A 17,875-nucleotide genomic window follows, 5' to 3' on the forward strand; every position below is an offset into this window, starting at 1 on the left:
GAAACGAGGTGTGGATAGGAGAAGGGAGGCAATGAGTAGTGTCACCCTAGAGCAATAGGGGGGGTTGAATTCAGATTACTAAAAGGTACCTAAGCATATAAGGTGACTACTATTTTTTTTGGAAAGCACCACCTGGTGCGCCCTTCACATGAGGGCAGATCCGGGACAGGGATCCCCCCCCCCCCCTCGCCGGTCGGCTCCTCTCTTGGAGCCTTCACCACTAAGGTAACTACTATGAGTTACAACTAGTATGTTACACCAACCAAAGTAATTTATTCTTCACGGGATGAATTCACCATTGATGCGATTCTTGAGTTAACTAGAGGATGAACAAGATGAAGTAAAATAGAAGTGACCACTTTTGGACACGGCTTAATTATGCCAAGCTAATCAACTGGTGATTGCACATAATGTTGTGCCAGGGCGACGAAAGCAAAGTGCGAATTCGGTGGAGTTTTTCCTAGCATTTGGCGTGCATTTTTTTTTTGGATGGGGTGATGGGGTGAGTTGGCACCACTATCTGGCCGGTTTTCTATTTGATGCCTCCCTCCGTTTCTTATCCCATTCAAAAGAGAAAACAAATAGAACTACCACATACGAAGCCAAGCCTATCTCCGGGGAAAGAAAGAAAGAAAGAAACTAGGGCCTCCATGCTTATGTCAACACACGAATATGTACACCAGATATGCTCTCTCTCTATCCATACCCCCTTGGCCACTTCATGCCATGGTATGTCACCGTCCCCTTCTAGGCTTCTACCTCGCGCTGTGCTAAACTCACATCCAGAAAATGGGCCCGGTACCCACTGAATTGCACGCAGAGCTTGAATTTCTTTGTTCCACCGAATTCTTGAATTAGAGTCATTCTTGCGATGCGTTGGAGAAATTTGAACTCCTGTTCGAGTTAAATTATTGTTTCGTTAAAAACTCATATACAAGAGTTTAGTTACTTCAGGAGTCTCTAATGGATTACTCATGTCAGGTTGAACCATTTGGCGAATATTGATACTGAAGGTGGACCGGCATTTCACATAAGAGCTAGCTAGTGTTGTATGGTCCATTGAATTTATTTTCTTCTAGACTAAAAAAATCTGTTGGAATTTTTTTGAGAAAAGAATCCATTGCGGGCAATATATAAAAATTAGCACAGTATTTTCCAACATTATCTTAGGCCATGTTTGGTTTCTACAGGGGCTCCTAAAATTCCTGTCACATCAAATATTTAGACACATGCATGAAATATTAAATATAGACTAATTACGAAACTAATTACACAACTTGCGATTAATTTGCGAGACGAATCTTTTAAGCCTAATTAGTCCATGATTTGACAACATAGTGCTACGGTAAACATGTGCTAACGATAGATTAATTAGGCTTAAAAATCGTCTCGTAAATTATCCTCCATCTATATAATTGGTTTTGTAATTAATTTATATTTAATGCTCTTTATTAATACCTAAATATTCAATGTGACATAAATTTTAGAAGCGATTAAAGAACCAAACACCTCTTAGGAGCCTTCTTTCTGAAACCTGTGTTTGGTATAACTAGCTAGGTTGGGCAGCCTGGCTGGCTCGTACGGAGTACCAACCAGGGTGGCCACCATGTTAACCGTATGCAGAAGAGAGAGACCGACCTTTTGGTGTGCTCAACAAGAGTAAAATATGGCTCGCATGGGATGACCCTGCCCTTGCCTTGACGGTGCATGCCCAATTTTGCTTGGCACGTAAAAGTCGCCTAATTTCTGACGCAGGCACGCAGCGTAAACTTGTCTGTCATCCCTGATTTGAATAATGGCTGCCTGTTTTGGTGTAAAAATACGTCAGCTGATGGAGCCGCTAGTACACTACTCTCGGAACGTTTTTGTCACGAACGGGACTCCGGCTGTTGATTGAGATGGGCCAGTAAGACGGCCTGCGAGCCGCGTGGATGTAATCTTTGGGCCCGGCCCGTTTTTGTCGTTAAACCGATGAAATACTCGCTGTGTGGGAGGATGGGAGGACAGCGAATAACACAAACCTAATTCCCGAATCTTCTTCTTCCTTCTGTTGCTTGCTCGAGGCGGCGCCTTCGCCGTGCTCCCAGCCGCGCGTGCACGCCGGCGAACCCATCTATCTGGTTAGGGTCGTAACATTTGGTACCAGAGCCATCCGATCCATCGCTTTCTCGGGTTCGTAAAATCCCGTCGCCGACGGTTGAATCCCGAGCAGCAGCGAGGTCGTACGCCGAATCTCCCGCATCTCCACCGCCAGATCCGCCAGCGTCGCCGTTCAACTTACCTACCACCTCCTTCCCCTACCTCCATCCGCGCCGCTTCCACTGTGCTGGTAAGTTTCCACCAGACAGATCCATTTTCCTTCCGTTTCCCCATCGATTTCCGCTTCCAGTCGATCCGCCACCACTGCCATCCAAGCCAACCCACTCGCTGGCGCGCAAACCCAAACCCCCAACCCTCACCTCCCGAATGGCGACTGCTGAAGAAAAGCTCGATGCGCTCAGCGCGCAGATGAAGTCCATGCTCCTGCTCATGGAGTCTTTCAATCGTTGGCGTCCTGAGGTCGACCACGCATCCACCGAGCTGACCATGGAGATCAAGACTCTTACATCGCGCGTCGCGGCGTTGGAAGCGCACAACGCTCCGCCATCGGCCCCGAAGCGCGAGGAAGAGGGGCGGGCCATGGGCCTCGGCGCTGCAACATCACCACAGGGGCATGATGGGGGGACTCTGGTCCTCACTCATCCCCTGGCCAATGGTCAGTCATCCACCCCCAACTTTCCAGTTCATTATCATGCTGCACCTACCTCCAATGACTGTCGTCTGCCTAAGGCCCAGTTTCCCAAATTTGATGGGTCTCACCCAAAAGTCTGGAAAGAAAAAGCGGAAAAATATTTTGATATGTTCAATGTTCCTGTGCATCGTTGGGCTCAGTATGGCACCCTTCATTTCAAAGGGCATGCTGCTTTATGGCTACAAACTTACGAAGCACAGCATGGGGTAGATAATTGGGTTGAACTTTGTATTGCTATTGAATCTAAATTTGGCAAAGATCTCTACCACAATTCTATGTTGGAATTACTAAGCATTAAGCAAACCTCTGATGTTCAGGACTATTATGATAGATTCCAAACTGTCATGCATAAAGTGCTTGTTCATAACAATCAACTAGATGATGTTTTCTTTGTTAGCAAATTCCTCCAAGGGCTACATCCTGACATCAGAGCTGCTATTGTTTTACATAAGCCGAGAACAGTTGATGTGGCTCTGTCACTGGCTCTTATGCAGGCTGAGGTGTTGGAGTCTCAACCCAAGTATTTTGGCAAGCGCCATTATCGAGAGTACAACAAGTTTCCAGCCAAGCCACCTCAGGCAGCAGCACCTGGTATTCTGGGCGCCACTCCAACTGAAGACGCTAAACCCCAGTGGGAGGACAAATGGACTACACTCAGAGCTCAACGCCGTGCTCAAGGCTTATGCATGAAGTGTGGTGAAAAATGGGGCCGGAATCATAAATGCCCTGATAAGGTCTCCCTCCATATCCTAGAGGAAGTTATGGACCTTTTTCCAGAACCCAACAAGTCTGAGCCTACCTCTGACGAATCCAGTGAAGACGAGGTCTTTTCTTTATCTCAAGCTGCAACAGTGGGGGTACAAGGCAGGAAAACCATCAAACTCACAGGCTTGGTCAATGGTCAGGAAATTTTGATCCTGATTGACTCAGGCAGTTCCAGCTCCTTCCTCAGTCAGACGACTGCTGACACCTTAAAGTGTGATCTCACATCAGCTCCTCCTGTAACAGTCACTGTGGCTAATGGTGAAAAGATTATGAGCCAACAGCAGGTCCTCAATTTTACTTGGTGGACTCAGGGGCATACTTTCTCTACCAACGTCCGCACTCTTCCATTACCTTACTATGACATGGTGTTAGGTATGGATTGGTTGGAGAGATTTAGTCCTATGTGGATCCACTGGAAGAGAAAATTGTTGCGGTTCACTTATTCTGGGCACAGAATTAGTCTCAAAGGCGTAAAGGACCAACTGTCTACCTGTCACAAGCTCAAGGCAAGGAAATTGAGAGGTCTGCTCAGAAAAGGGGGAGTGGCTCAAATGATACATCTTAGTCAAACACAAACCACCAAACCCACCCAATCCATCCCACCATCCATCCAAAACCTTGTTGACAGCCATGCCCACCTTTTCAAAGAGCCTGATTCCCTTCCACCACCTAGAGAGTTTGATCACCACATCCCATTGATTCCTGGTGTCAAACCTGTCAACATCAAGCCTTATAGATATTCACCTTCTCAGAAAGATGAAATTGAGCGCCAAATCCAAGAAATGCTAACCAATGGCATTATTAAGCCCAGCCATAGCCCCTTTGCCTCCCCAGTTCTTTTGGTAAAGAAGAAAGATGGCAGCTGGCGTTTTTGTGTGGATTACAGACAGCTCAACAACATCACTGTCAAGGACAAGTACCCTCTGCCAGTTGTTGATGAACTCTTGGATGAACTCAATGGAGCAGCCTGGTTCACTAAACTGGATATGCGCTCTGGCTACCATCAGATCAGACTGCAACCAGCTGATGAAGAGAAAACAGCCTTCAAAACACATAGTGGGCATTGGGAATTTAGGGTAATGCCCTTTGGGCTCACCAATGCCCCTGCCACATTTCAAGCCTTAATGAACACAATTTTCAAGCCCCTGCTCCGCAAGTGTGTGCTGGTCTTTGTCGATGACATCTTAATCTACAGTCCAACACTAGATGCCCACTTGCAACAGCTACAGCAGGTTTTTCAAATCCTCGAGCAGCATCAGTTCTTCCTCAAGCGCTCTAAGTGCTCATTTGCCCAACAGACTTTGGAGTACTTGGGACACATCATCAGTGCCGAGGGAGTTGCCACAGACCCCAAGAAAATTGAAGCGGTGGCCAACTGGCCCACTCCAACAGATCTCAAACAGTTAAGAGGGTTCCTTGGATTGTCTGGTTATTACCGCAAATTCATCAAGAATTATGGCCTTATCAGTCGACCATTAACTGACCTCCTCAAGAAGGACGTTCTCTTTCACTGGACACCACAATTGCAAATGAGTTTTGAGGCTCTCAAGCAGGCTTTAATCTCAGCCCCTGTTCTGGTCCTACCAGATTTCAGCAAGCCATTCACCATTGAGACAGATGCATCCTCCACAGGAGTGGGTGCTGTGCTTTCCCAGGACAACCACCCTGTGGCTTACATTAGCAAGGCACTTGGTCCCAAAACTCAAGCATTATCTACATATGAAAAAGAATGCCTGGCACTCATCTTGGCAGTTACCAAATGGAAATCCTATCTGCAACATCAAGAGTTCAGTATAGCCACTGATCATAAAAGCCTGATACATTTGGGAGAACAAAAGTTACAGGAAGGGATGCAGCACAAAGCCTTTCTCAAGCTCCTAGGGCTGCAGTACAAGATAGTGTACAAGAAGGGGTTGGAAAACAAGGCTGCTGATGCTTTATCTCGGCAAGCTGAACCTAGCACAGTGGCAGCCATCTCTACCAGTACACCCAGGTGGCTAGAAATCATAGTGGAAGGTTATACCAAGGATGATCAGACCAAGCAACTGCTCACAGAACTCAGCCTCACTGGATCCAATGATAAAGGTTTCACCTTATCTGATGGTCTCATCAAATATAAAAACAGAATTTGGCTGGGCCATCACACAGAAGCACATCAGGCAGTGCTATTGGCACTTCATTCCAGTGGTCTGGGAGGCCACAGTGGCATTACTGCAACTTATCACAAGGTACGTGCCCTGTTTGCCTGGCCCAATTTGAAGCAGTCTGTCATTGACTTTATCCATGCCTGTGAGGTCTGTGCCCAGGCTAAACCTGAACATTGTCGTTTGCCCGGTTTATTGCAACCGTTGCCTGTGCCCCAACATGCTTGGCACACTATCAGCCTTGATTTCATCGAAGGTCTACCCAAGTCCAAGCAATTTGACACTATTTTGGTCGTTGTCGACAAACTAACCAAATATGCCCACTTCATATGCCTCAGCCATCCCTACACTGCCCTGTCTGTGGCTCAAACTTTCATTTCTAGTGTCTACAAATTGCACGGAATGCCATCTGTCATCATCTCAGATCGCGATCGCCTCTTCACTAGTAACCTATGGCAAGAGCTTTTCAAACTTACTGACACCACACTCAACATGAGCTCGGCCTATCATCCACAAACCGACGGTCAAACGGAACGCTTGAACCAGTGCCTCGAAACCTATCTTCGTTGCATGGTTCACTCCTGTCCTCACAAATGGGCTCAGTGGGTTCCTTTAGCCGAGTTTTGGTATAATACCACCTACCACTCGGCCCATGGTCATACCCCCTTTGAGGCATTATATGGCTATCCGCCCAAGCACTTCGGAATTACACTTACTGATGCCTGCTCAGTTCCTGATCTGGAGGCTTGGCTCCAGTCCCGTAACCTCATGTTGCAGCATATTCAGCAAAACCTAGCTCGCGCTCAGCAGCGTATGAAACATCAAACTGACAAGAATCGCCAGGAAAGAACCTTCTCTGTGGGTGATTGGGTCTATGTCAAGCTGCAACCACATATCCAACAATCTGTTGCTCGTCGCACCAACCAAAAGCTCAGCTACAAGTACTTCGGACCATATCTGGTGCTCCAAACCGTGGGTAAAGTAGCGTACAAGCTTCAGTTACCTGCCACTAGTCAAATTCATCCTGTTTTGCATGTGTCACAGCTCAAGAAAGCTTTACCTCCGAACACCACCCTGTCTACTGATGATCAGCTTCAGCTTCTCTACATGCTGGAAGGTCTTCCACCATCCCAGGTACTGGATCAGCGGCTTCATCTAGTAGGTCACCGGGTTGTACCAGTTGCTCTGTTGCAACGTGAGTCCTGTCCAGCACATTGGGCCACCTGGGAGCGTGCCACGGCTGTACCATCAGCGTTGCTGCAGTCAGCGGGGTCTGCATCGCGAGGGCGCGCTGCAGCTTAAGGAGGGGGAGATGTCACGAACGGGACTCCGGCTGTTGATTGAGATGGGCCAGTAAGACGGCCTGCGAGCCGCGTGGATGTAATCTTTGGGCCCGGCCCGTTTTTGTCGTTAAACCGATGAAATACTCGCTGTGTGGGAGGATGGGAGGACAGCGAATAACACAAACCTAATTCCCGAATCTTCTTCTTCCTTCTGTTGCTTGCTCGAGGCGGCGCCTTCGCCGTGCTCCCAGCCGCGCGTGCACGCCGGCGAACCCATCTATCTGGTTAGGGTCGTAACAGTTTTGCTAACGCTGTTCTTCCTAGAGGTGAAGATGTGCAGCCTGATCGTTTGCTCGTATACGATCGTAGATTATAAGCTGAAACAATATTTTTCTCTCACACTAAATTAGCCAGTAGTAAATAATCCATGATCGTTTACGGCAAAACGAACATGCTGGTGGCTGTCGTTGAATGGGTGACAGACACGCCCCAATACTTTTGCTTCATTTTCGTTCAGCTTTAGTTTCAAGAAGAGATGTAGTATGTTTTTTAGAACGTAATTCAGAATTAACTGGACCATCGGGCCGCTTGGCACAGGTGATCGGAATCAATACAAAGATGCACATTTTTATTTCCTGAGTATTCGAGAAGAGAAAAATAGATGTATGTGAAAATTACCCACTATTTTAAAAAAGGGACTGAATCAAGCGGAATTTAATGCCCTGCTGAAACGGGACTAGTAGGTCGAGAGCCAATTAGGCCGGGTTTAGTTCCAAAAAATTTTCACCCAAAGTATAACATCGAATCTTGCAGCACATGCATGGAGTATTAAATATAGACGAAAAAAACTAATTACATAGTTTGGTTGGAAATCGTGAGACGGATGTTTTAAGACTAATTAGTCCATGATTAGCCATAAGTGCTACAGTAACTAACATGCGCTAATGATGAATTAATTAGGCTTAATAAATTCGTCTCGCGGTTTCCAGGCGAGCTATGTAATTAGTTTTTTTATTAGTATCCGAAAACCCCTTCCGACATCCCCGAAACATCTGATATGACATCTAAAAATTTTCATTTCGCGAACTAAACACAGCCTTATTCATGTGGTCAGATTTGGAGTTTGTATGACTGTTGGTTGGATTTGATACAGCGCAGAGTCGCTTGTCTTTGGGTGTAAAATGCTGGGTAGCATCAGGATTTCCAAATACACTATGTTATGTTAGAGAAAAAAAATATTGCAAGATGTCATTGTGCCACTGTCAATTCAACAACTGACTTGTAAGATCACCTAGCGAATAGTACGAGATCACCTAGTAATTTATTTTTGTCAAACACCACGAAACCAGCTTTTGGGACCGGCCTGTGTACAGCCCTCCATATTGGGAACTTGCAGTGCTTTTCGCACTCTGTTTCTAATAAACAGCTGTCTTCACCAAATCTGTGTTTATACGCTAAGCCGTTGGGCAATGATCACCGGATGCACTATGGAATTTTTCTCTATTAACAGGGGATTGCTAGCGCCCGAACGTCCAGACGGACGCCTGCATCCGGATGCCGGTGCCAGCACCCCGGTGCACCCACGCGGAGCCCGCGCCACCCTGACCTCACGTGCCGCCCACCCGACCTACAACACGCGGAGACTGCTCGTGCCTCGTACGTTTTCCACGCGCATGTAGGCGGGGGACATTCTACGCCGCTTAGCGGCGCCCCAGCACTGCATCAGACGGCTGCAGCAAGTGGTCCCATTGCAACATGTGCAATACCAGATCTACTTTTGCAACATCCAGATAAAACACTTGCAACATATATCCGAAACAGTTGAAATACTTGCAACATACGTCTGAAACAATTGCAAAACACCTGAAAACAGTTGAAAGCCATTGCAAATGCATGCAACATCCAGATCTACTTTTGTAACATACAGATAAAACACTTGCAACATACGTATGAAACACCTGAAACACTTGAAACATACGCTTGCAACATGCATGTTATGCAACGTCCAGATATACTACTGCAACATCCGGATAAAATACTTGAAACATACGTATGAAACAACTGAAACACTAAAAATATATACTTGCAACGTGCATATATAACCACTGCAACATAGGCAATATCTAGATGAAACACTTAAAAACATACTTCTGAAACACCCAAAAACACTTGGAACATGGCGGCGACGGCGGCCACGACCTACCTGGTGGGGAACTGCGGTAGCCAGCAAGCGACGCTCGGGTGCAGTGGAGAGGGAGGATGGCGGTAGGCAAGCGGCTGGGCGCAGTGAAGAACACCGCGCCAGAGCAGAGTCACCGTGGACCACGCTGTGTCGACTCAAAGAACTCGGCAGCGAGTGGTGAGTAGTGGTGGGGGATAGGAAGGCATGCGATGGCGCTCGGGCGCGGTGCAGCATGCCACCGCGTTTCGACCGCCGGTAGCGCAGTCACGGTAGAGCACGCCGTGGTGGTGCGGGCATGACGGCGGTTCGAGAATGGATGCGGAAGCAGCAGCGATTCAAGAGGAAAGTGACGGAGATTTTTTATTTTGAGCAACGTGAGATGGGTCCGTCCGTGCAGATGGCATTGTTGGGTCGTTCAGGCCGGTGTTGAGACCCACCAACGCGCATCCGAATGAAACAGATGTTCTACCCACAGTATTTACGCTATTAATGACGCCTAACTTCCTACCTTAGTCATTTCCATACTGTGATCGACCTAAAAAATGCAAATATAGTTTAGGCTCATTTCAAATATTTCAAATAGTTATCAAATTTTGCCTCGTTTTATCATGTTTGTAGCACAGAGGTTGAACTACAACTTTCATCTATGCCAATATACCTCTAGGGAATGATGTCTGCCCGACCACTAGATACCACGTAGTCCCCCCGTTCACAAAAGAATGTAATTATGGGAACCGTATCGGTCAAACTACCATAAGTTTGATGAAGTTTGTAGTAAATAATATTAGCATTTATGTCTCCAATAAATTCATTATGAAAATATATTCTATAACTAATCTAAAGATACTTATTTTGTCTCATGAGTGTTAGCACTTTTTCATACAATTTTAGTCAAAGTTTAAACTGTTTGACTCCTCAACATGTGAGAATTGCATTCTTCTGTGGACGGAGGTAGTACCTATCTAAAGGATGTCTGATGATCTTAAACTCTAGAGGAACTCTACCGCACACTGTCATGTGATAGCACGCGACCGCATCGCATAATGCCATTGCCGAAGAAGGTCACATGATTAGTGGTCGGGGGGTTAGGGTTTCATGGTTTTTGGAGGGCTCTCGTCATAGGCGCGGTCGATAGTGGCTATGGGCGAGTGAGTGGAGGTGGCAGAGCTTCGACTAGCCAAGCGGTGGAGGTAGCGAAGGACAGCGGCGGGACGGTGGAGGCTGCTGAAGCTAGTGGGAGGCAGTGATGGGGGAGGAGGACATAGTGACGAGCTGCGCGACCCGTCACATGAACGGGCCCTCAACTCTAGTTTAAGGGGTTCTAGCCTGACTTTTGTTGCTATTGGGTAGCACTTTGGTGCACTTTCTCATAATGGACTTTTATTGACAATACTGTAAGCTTGCGATCTATGCCTAAAATCTATACACCAAATTGCATTTAACCTATCAAAATGGACTTTCAATCTAAACTCCGTTATGTAACAATGCATTTTTTTTACAACAACAATGCATTGTTGGTTGAGCTTGTGTAGCGTCTCCATACACGACTTTGGTGGACAACATGTGCTCTTTCTCAAGGGGGTAAGATGCAAATGGCCCAAGGCAAAAAGATTCTTTTAATGGCACCCGGAGTGGAGGGCTTTAAGGTAAGCAAATTGACTAATAATTAGTTCAAGGGAATATCCTCAGCTCCAACTTAGTCACATCCAGATGAATAATAATGCGGTTGAATGAAATGAAATCACAACAAAAATCAACCCCAAAGGCCGAAAGATACAAGAGAGAAAGAAGCTTTCCCCTCTTCTCTGTCACTCTACCTCATCTTTTTTCCCAACTTTGCCCAATTCCTAATTGCTTCTCTCTCTAGATTTAATAAAAACATATGCATTTTAAATTATAATTCTTTTGGATTCATCCCCATATGCTTTTCGCCCTGCCTTTGCTAATCTCCCCCGCCGGCTGCTGCTGCATTTCTCCTTCTACATTATCCCCCCCCCCCCCCCCCCCCCCAGAAGGGAAGGGAGAAAGGAAGAAGAACACCAAAGTAAGGCTTGGTTCTTTAGCACCTCCATGGGCTGTGGAATTGTCCTCAGGAACCCCCTCTGGGTTTGACGAGATTCGTACAGAGAAATACTTTTTTCGGTTTTTTTTTCCTTTCTTGTGCTCAACAATTTACCTGTACAGGAGAACTGCTTGTTTCTGCTTTGTTTTCCCGTGTTTGTTTTGTTGAGATTTTCCTCTGGTCCATTCTTCTTCACCTGTGGGAAGGTGAGGAGCAGAGGGAATCATGGGAAAGCAAGGACCCTGCCATCATTGCGGAGTCACAAGTGAGCTCTTATGCTTGAATAAAGCTAAATTTTTTCTTCCAGTTCTTTTATTTTTCTCTTGTTTTCCTCTCTTTCTCTCATTGTTCCTTAGCAACTAGTACTTTACGGGTGATGATTTCCCCGATTATGCATCTGGGAAGCGGGCCTTAGACAAAATCGGACTCGAATTCCTCATCTTTGTGTTTTCGTTGGCGGTTATTACTACTCTGGATTCATTGAACTGCCAGCAGTGTTCAAGAGAAATCTGTGGATACGGTTGAGGTTTCTAGGGTCTTTGCCTATAAAATTCTGAACGTGACGAACGGTTTGTACCATGCTCACGGAACACATTTAGGCTTGTGTTTGACTACGGTGGATATACGCTTCTTTGATGACTTCTGCAGATAATGAGAGATTAGATTCTGCTCAGGCTCCAATTCAAGAAGAAGAAAATAACCATTTGCTTCTGTCATTTAGAGTTCAATTGCTGCTGCTGCTGCTACAGAAATATGCTTAGTTTCAGGATTCCATTGAAGTGAAAACATTGCTTTGCTCTGTAATTACACAGGTTTATCCCATCTTGTGCCAGCAGCATTATATGGTCTGAACTTTGTTCAACTATTACTACAGCAAAATGCTCCTTTGAAGTGGCTATCAGCACTCAGTATGGCCAATGCGTAGAACAGCATATTAAGAATTACATGCCTGTACAGTTGAACTAACCATTGAGGCATTGAAAACAATATCTGAATATATGTGATTGGTTACGCGATGCCTTCTCGATACATTCTTGATGATGTATAGTTTCTTACCCTTTTTCTATGTTCCCTACCGTAGTACCATGATGTCACCATGTCTTGCTACATGTAAATAGTAGTAATGGGCACACTGCCGAACTTGTGTGCTGCCCATATTTTTGTATCAGTTTTGATGGTTTTCTCATGGGAAATGCTGGAACAGGTACTCCCCTTTGGCGAAATGGGCCACCAGATAAGCCAGTGCTCTGCAATGCATGTGGCTCGAGATGGAGAACAAAGGGTTCATTGGCAAACTACACTCCAATGCATCGCAAGGATGATGATGAACCTAGAGTTAGTAGGCTGAAGCCACCAACATCAAAGTCAAAGTCCCAGAAGAAAAAATCAAATCACATCATAATGGAGAATGAGCCATTTTCTGGTCAGAATTTCCAAAAGATGGGGGGTGCTGACCCAAGCAATTGGTCTAGTTCTGGATCTGCAGTATCATACTCTGAGAGTCGTGTTGCTGAAATGACTGGTCAGTGATCTCATGCCTACTTTGTTATTGCTTAATAATATAATTTGGGTGCTCTCTCATTCTTCGAGTATGCGCTTGAGATTGGACTCAATCCAGATGAATGCCAGAAATACATTCTTGTATGCTTGTCTGCAAAGTTATGCTTAATACACTAAAATTTCCATTAGACATCTTTATATAGTTATTCTACTGCTACCCTTTGAGAGATCATATTAATAATAAGCTTGTATTGCAGATCTTATTTTTCTTCTCTGTTTTTCACAACCGTATTGGTGCCACCCAAATATTTTTTTTATTAAATTCCTGTTGTCTGTAGTTTAGAACTATGAATTCGCAAGAAGTTTAGAACTTATGGTGGTTTGATAAATCACTATCTACTTGTGACTAAATTACTTACTATTATCATGGGGTAACCGTGAACGATTGTGGTCTACATATTGGATTCAGATGGCATGGAGCATAATATCTAATAAGACAATGTTTAACTAAATATCAATACTTGGTTTGCTAAAAAAAATCAATACTTGATGCATGATATGCAATAGTGTGTCGTCCTTTACCACATCTCTGAAGTGGTGTTTAATCACTTTGAGCCTATGAAACAAAATAAAGATCTAATATCAATTCCCAAGATTTTCCATACTCTAGAAATTACCTTTCCTTTTTTTTTGTTATATATGTCATTTGACTATGATATATTGCCAATTCAGGTTCAGCACAATCACATGCTTGGGAATCCCTAGTGCCATCAAGAAAGAGGAGCTGTGTCACTCGTCCGAAGCCTTCATCTGTAGAAAAGCTTGCAAAAGATCTTAACTCCATCATGCATGAAGAGCAGTTATACTACCTTTCAGGATCATCAGAGGAAGACCTACTGTACCATAGTGAAACTCCTGTTGGTTCATTTGAGATTGGCTCTGGAAGTGTGCTTCTAAGGCATCCGAACTCAAAATCACTGGAGGAAGAATCAGAAGCAAGCTCCATTCCTGCAGATAATAAATCATACATTACAAGCGAATCCTATTCAGGGTCTGTGTCGTTTGTCTCTCATAGTGGAAACAAGGCAGCAATCAACTTAAATGCTGCAACTGTGAGACCAAAAAGGTCACTTCTGCGTATTGAAGATAATGGTAGAAGGTATTATACTTTTTATGTTCTTATTAACATAGAAGTGGGCATTTCAGCATTGGTTTTATTGTCTATGCTCATTCAGTATTGGTTACACAGGTTACTTCGGTAAGAAACAATCTAAGTTTTCTTTTTCGGTCTTATCTTTGTTTTGCAGGGATAAACTTCATTATGAAAATCAACATATCCTGGAGAGTGTTGATTCACCTTTAGTTTCAGCAGATTTAGAGGTATCTGTCCTATACATGCTTTTTTTTGTTTGGGTTGATGATCTGTAGTCTGCAGATGTTTATTTGCACTGAACACCACTGAGTATGTTTAACATATACATATGTTGGCTAATCATCATTGAAACTAAACATGTATATATTGTCTTCTTCTTGAGCAGGATGTTATCAACTATACTAACTTCATGAAATATCTAACTAAAGAGGACCAACAACAGTTGCTCAAATTTCTTCCTCCTGTTAGACTCCTTGACACCTGAAAGGTTTACTTTATTCTTGCCCATAATTTAAGTAACACAACCTGAGGCCACTTTACGCTAGTCCTCATTTGTATCTTGTTCTTGCTGCAGCCTTAGACCCATGTTTAGTTCTATCCAATTTTCTGATGCTATAGACAGCTACCAAATGCTGCTTGGTAGACCTGAGCAAATTGAGCCTGGCCCGGCCTGGCCCGGGTTTTGGCCCGCCCACGAACCATAGTGGACAGGGCCTGGGCACAGATCCCGCTGCCCAGAAATTTTTTTTCTTAGCCCGAGCCCGGCCTGAAATACTATTTTAGCTAATTTACAGTGTAAAATGCGCGGGCGGCCCACCCAGGCCCGTGCACGGCCTGAAAAATTAGGCCCGACTTGCCCAATGGGATGGTCGTGGACGGGACGTTTTCGGACCCAAATAATCGGCCTTTTTTTCGGCCTGGCCCGGCCCTCAAAATGCTCAAGTCTACTGCTTGGAGAGGGAATTCTTGATTCATCTTTCTGCAGTGATGAAGAGTGGAAGAAAGTAAAGACACTTGCCTTAGCGCGTGTTTAGTTCCACCCCAAAATCCCCAAAAGTGCTACAGTACCTATCACATCGAATGTTTGCGGTTCGTGCATAGAGCATTAAATGTAGACGAAAAAAAAACTAATTGCACAGTTTGGTGGGAAATTGCGAGACGAACGTTTTGAGCCTAATTAGTCCATGTTTGAACACTAATTGCCAAATAAAAACGAAAGTGCTACAGTGGCCCAAATATCCAACTTTGGGGAACTAAACACGCTCTTAACTAATTTAACAAAATGCAAATGGCTGGAGTGCTATAAACAACTAAAGGTATCCAAATGGCTTTCTAATACATTTACGGACATCTCCCTCCCCCCTCCCCCAGGGCAACCCTTCCACTTTATCTTCTTTTGACTTATTGCCGATATGAACTTCCAAGCTTGCTTGTACATGGCTAATTAGGTATTTCTCTTTGTTCAGGAAAAGGAAATTAAGGAAACAAGAGGAGTGGAGAATATCAGTGGATCAAAAGGCTTTACCAAGTCTACCATAAAACCAGTCAAAAGATCCCGTGACGATAACCACTTTCAGAGCGACTCAGGTTAGTAATATTATTTTCTCTAATCCTGATTTGCATCAAGTTTCTAGATGTGACATCCAAAAATGTCTTATGTAGTATATATTTCTATTTTACTATTTCCTTATGTCTGTAACAGAAAGGTTTCTTATTTTCTTTGCTTGTGAACATGCAGATGGTACCATGAGGAGTCCTTTAAGAGTTCTAAAATCTGGAGCTTTGATGACTCAATTTAAAAACTCATCTTTGCCAAAATCTGGCTACGCCACCAAAGATTCAGCTTGCACTGGAGGAGCACTTAACTTATTCATGTTACCCCCAGAAAAGTTATCATTATTTGTCCCTCCTCAGTATGCCAACTCTGATCAAGACTTGCTGCTGGAGATTCCTCTCAATGCACGGCACCCAGAGGCAGAACTTCTTTGTCAGCCATCTCAGCTGAGCTCAATAACCCACATCTCCACCTCTGTGGGTGGGGTTGCTGAAGGGGAGGGGCATCTGAAGCAACCATAGTCTCAGGTCACATCAGCAAGCAGGTTAGGAACAACCATTAGTTGCAGTTTACTTTAGCCTCGTGGATCATGATGCCTCTATTTGCCGACCACCAATGGGCGTCCGTTTGTTCATGGGAGTGTTGTAATTGCCTGATTTACATAACAACGTGCGTCGTCTGCTAACTTGGTTCAGCTAACATTTGTAGCGTGCTTTTGGACCAGGTTTTTACTGGTTTTCTGTAGCATATGGCTCATGGAGAAAGTATAGTTTATCCCTGTATGGAAAATATATCACCTTATTGCAGGAAAATTAAAAAAAAAGGAGGATATTAGAATAATGTTTGTGATATTGCAGTTTACGGTCAGTGCTGAAGTGGTTGTTCGCTCATCTGTTTTATCCCGTTGAGTATGTCTGTTCGTGTCTGCATTGCAGGGTTGATGGTTTTTGCGGCTGATACTGTTTTTTTTAGAGAAAAACACTGTACCATGGCTGATAAGTCTAAGTGAATAGGGTCTTGACTTATGAGAAAACAATGTGGATGATGTTAGTGTTGGTTAGTGATATGTGCAAGTGGGCATGGCCTTAGGTCACCAGCAAGTAACTGCGCTAGTGACCTCAATTTTGTCATCACTTGGTTGAATGCAGGAATTTGGTCATGCTTTAAAAAAATCTGCATAAGTGAATAGGGTCTTGACTTATGAGAAGACAATGTGGATGATGTTAGTGTTGGTTAGTGATATGTGCAAGTGGGCATGGCCTTAGGTCACCAGCAAGTAACTGCGCTAGTGACCTCAATTTTGTCATCACTTGGTTGAATGCAGGAATTTGGTAATGCTTTAAAAAAATCTGCATTGCCTAGACTACTAGGCCGAATTGAGTCAAATCTTTTTTTTGACACGAATGAGAATTGTGTATCATTATATTAAGGAAAAAGTCCACATTACCTCTCTTAACTTTTGCGAAAGTTTGTTTTTTCTCCCTGGACTCTAAAACCGGGTAAACCACCTCTTGAACTTTTAAAACCGTTCGTTTTACCTCCTTGATCGGTTATAAGTAGTTTTCAAAGGCGTTTTTGTTTTTTTCCTTTTTATTTATTTTGGTTGAATCTTTGGAAAATCATAGTAAATCACAGAAAAATTATAAAATAAAAAATTCAATTTTGTTGAACTCCACATGAGTAGATCTACACAGTGAATATATAATATTATATGTTTTAGTATAATTTTTTTGCTGTAGTTTTAGATCTATGCTTTAGATTTATAAATATTTTTTAACAAGCATACACCTAAATAAATCTATAACTAAGTTATACATGATCCAATGAGTATGAAAGTGGATTTAAAGCTACAGCAAAAAAAAATGTACTAAAGCATATGATATTATATGCTCACTGTGTAGATCTACTCATGTGGAGTCCAACAAAATTGGATTTTTTATTTTATAATTTTTCTGTGATTTACTATAATTTTTCAAAGATTTAGCCGAAATAAATAAAAAAGAAAAACACAAAGCCGCTTATAACCGGTGAGGGAGGTAAAACGAACGGTTTTAAAAGTTTAGGGAGGTGGTTTATCGGGTTTTAGAGTTCTGGGAGGAAAAGTACACTTTCGCAAAAGTTGAGAGCGATAATGTGGACTTTTTTCTTGTATTAAAAAGAAAAGTAAAAAAAAGACTCATAAAAGCCCATTAGGACAGGTTCTAGTATAGATGGATGATTGTGGAAGAAGTCCTGCCCGGTATGGTTATAAGCTAAAAAAACTATCTGGAATTGACATCCCTTAGGTTTCAGCATGGCTACCCAAACTATTGGTTTGTCTACTTAAAAAGGCCAAGCTAAACAGCCCCTTCTCCATATGACATTTCACTTCTAACCATCCCAATCAGTGCTGTCTGTTGATTTTTTTACTGAACCTGTTTGTTGAATCTTCTTGACATAA

At 43.7% G+C, this 17,875-nt stretch overlaps 2 protein-coding genes across 2 annotated transcripts; both read left to right on the plus strand.

Moving 5' to 3' along the window:
- The first annotated feature begins 2,466 nt into the window (after positions 1 to 2,466).
- On the plus strand, positions 2,467 to 7,057 carry LOC136536319 (uncharacterized). The gene is made up of 3 exons (XM_066528655.1): positions 2,467 to 5,784; positions 6,745 to 6,834; positions 6,911 to 7,057. Exons 1-3 carry the CDS (start codon positions 2,467 to 2,469, stop codon positions 7,055 to 7,057), a joined length of 3,555 nt encoding a protein of 1,184 aa, XP_066384752.1.
- A 3,843-nt stretch (positions 7,058 to 10,900) lies between these two features.
- Positions 10,901 to 16,297, plus strand: LOC136538424 (GATA transcription factor 26-like). The gene is made up of 6 exons (XM_066530396.1): positions 10,901 to 11,492; positions 12,432 to 12,749; positions 13,460 to 13,886; positions 14,035 to 14,107; positions 15,347 to 15,467; positions 15,619 to 16,297. The coding sequence occupies exons 1-6, from the start codon at positions 11,453 to 11,455 to the stop codon at positions 15,954 to 15,956; spliced, it is 1,317 nt and encodes a 438-aa protein (XP_066386493.1). The 5' UTR covers positions 10,901 to 11,452; the 3' UTR covers positions 15,957 to 16,297.
- Positions 16,298 to 17,875: the final 1,578 nt, after the last annotated feature.

This window comes from Miscanthus floridulus, chromosome 2 (assembly GCF_019320115.1).
Source record: "Miscanthus floridulus cultivar M001 chromosome 2, ASM1932011v1, whole genome shotgun sequence".
NCBI classification, from domain to species: Eukaryota; Viridiplantae; Streptophyta; class Magnoliopsida; order Poales; family Poaceae; genus Miscanthus; species Miscanthus floridulus.

Excerpts from the sequence above, each read along its gene's own strand:
- LOC136536319 (XM_066528655.1), top strand. The coding sequence starts at position 2,467 with ATGGCGACTGCTGAAGAAAAGCTCGATGCGCTCAGCGCGCAGATGAAG. Across the intron at positions 5,785-6,744 it reads TTACTGCAACTTATCACAAG|CTCAAGAAAGCTTTACCTCC; the intron begins GTACGTGCCCTG and ends CATGTGTCACAG. Across the intron at positions 6,835-6,910 it reads AAGGTCTTCCACCATCCCAG|CACATTGGGCCACCTGGGAG; the intron begins GTACTGGATCAG and ends AGTCCTGTCCAG.
- LOC136538424 (XM_066530396.1), top strand. The coding sequence starts at position 11,453 with ATGGGAAAGCAAGGACCCTGCCATCATTGCGGAGTCACAA. Across the intron at positions 11,493-12,431 it reads CCATCATTGCGGAGTCACAA|GTACTCCCCTTTGGCGAAAT; the intron begins GTGAGCTCTTAT and ends ATGCTGGAACAG. Across the intron at positions 14,108-15,346 it reads TAGTTTCAGCAGATTTAGAG|GAAAAGGAAATTAAGGAAAC; the intron begins GTATCTGTCCTA and ends CTCTTTGTTCAG.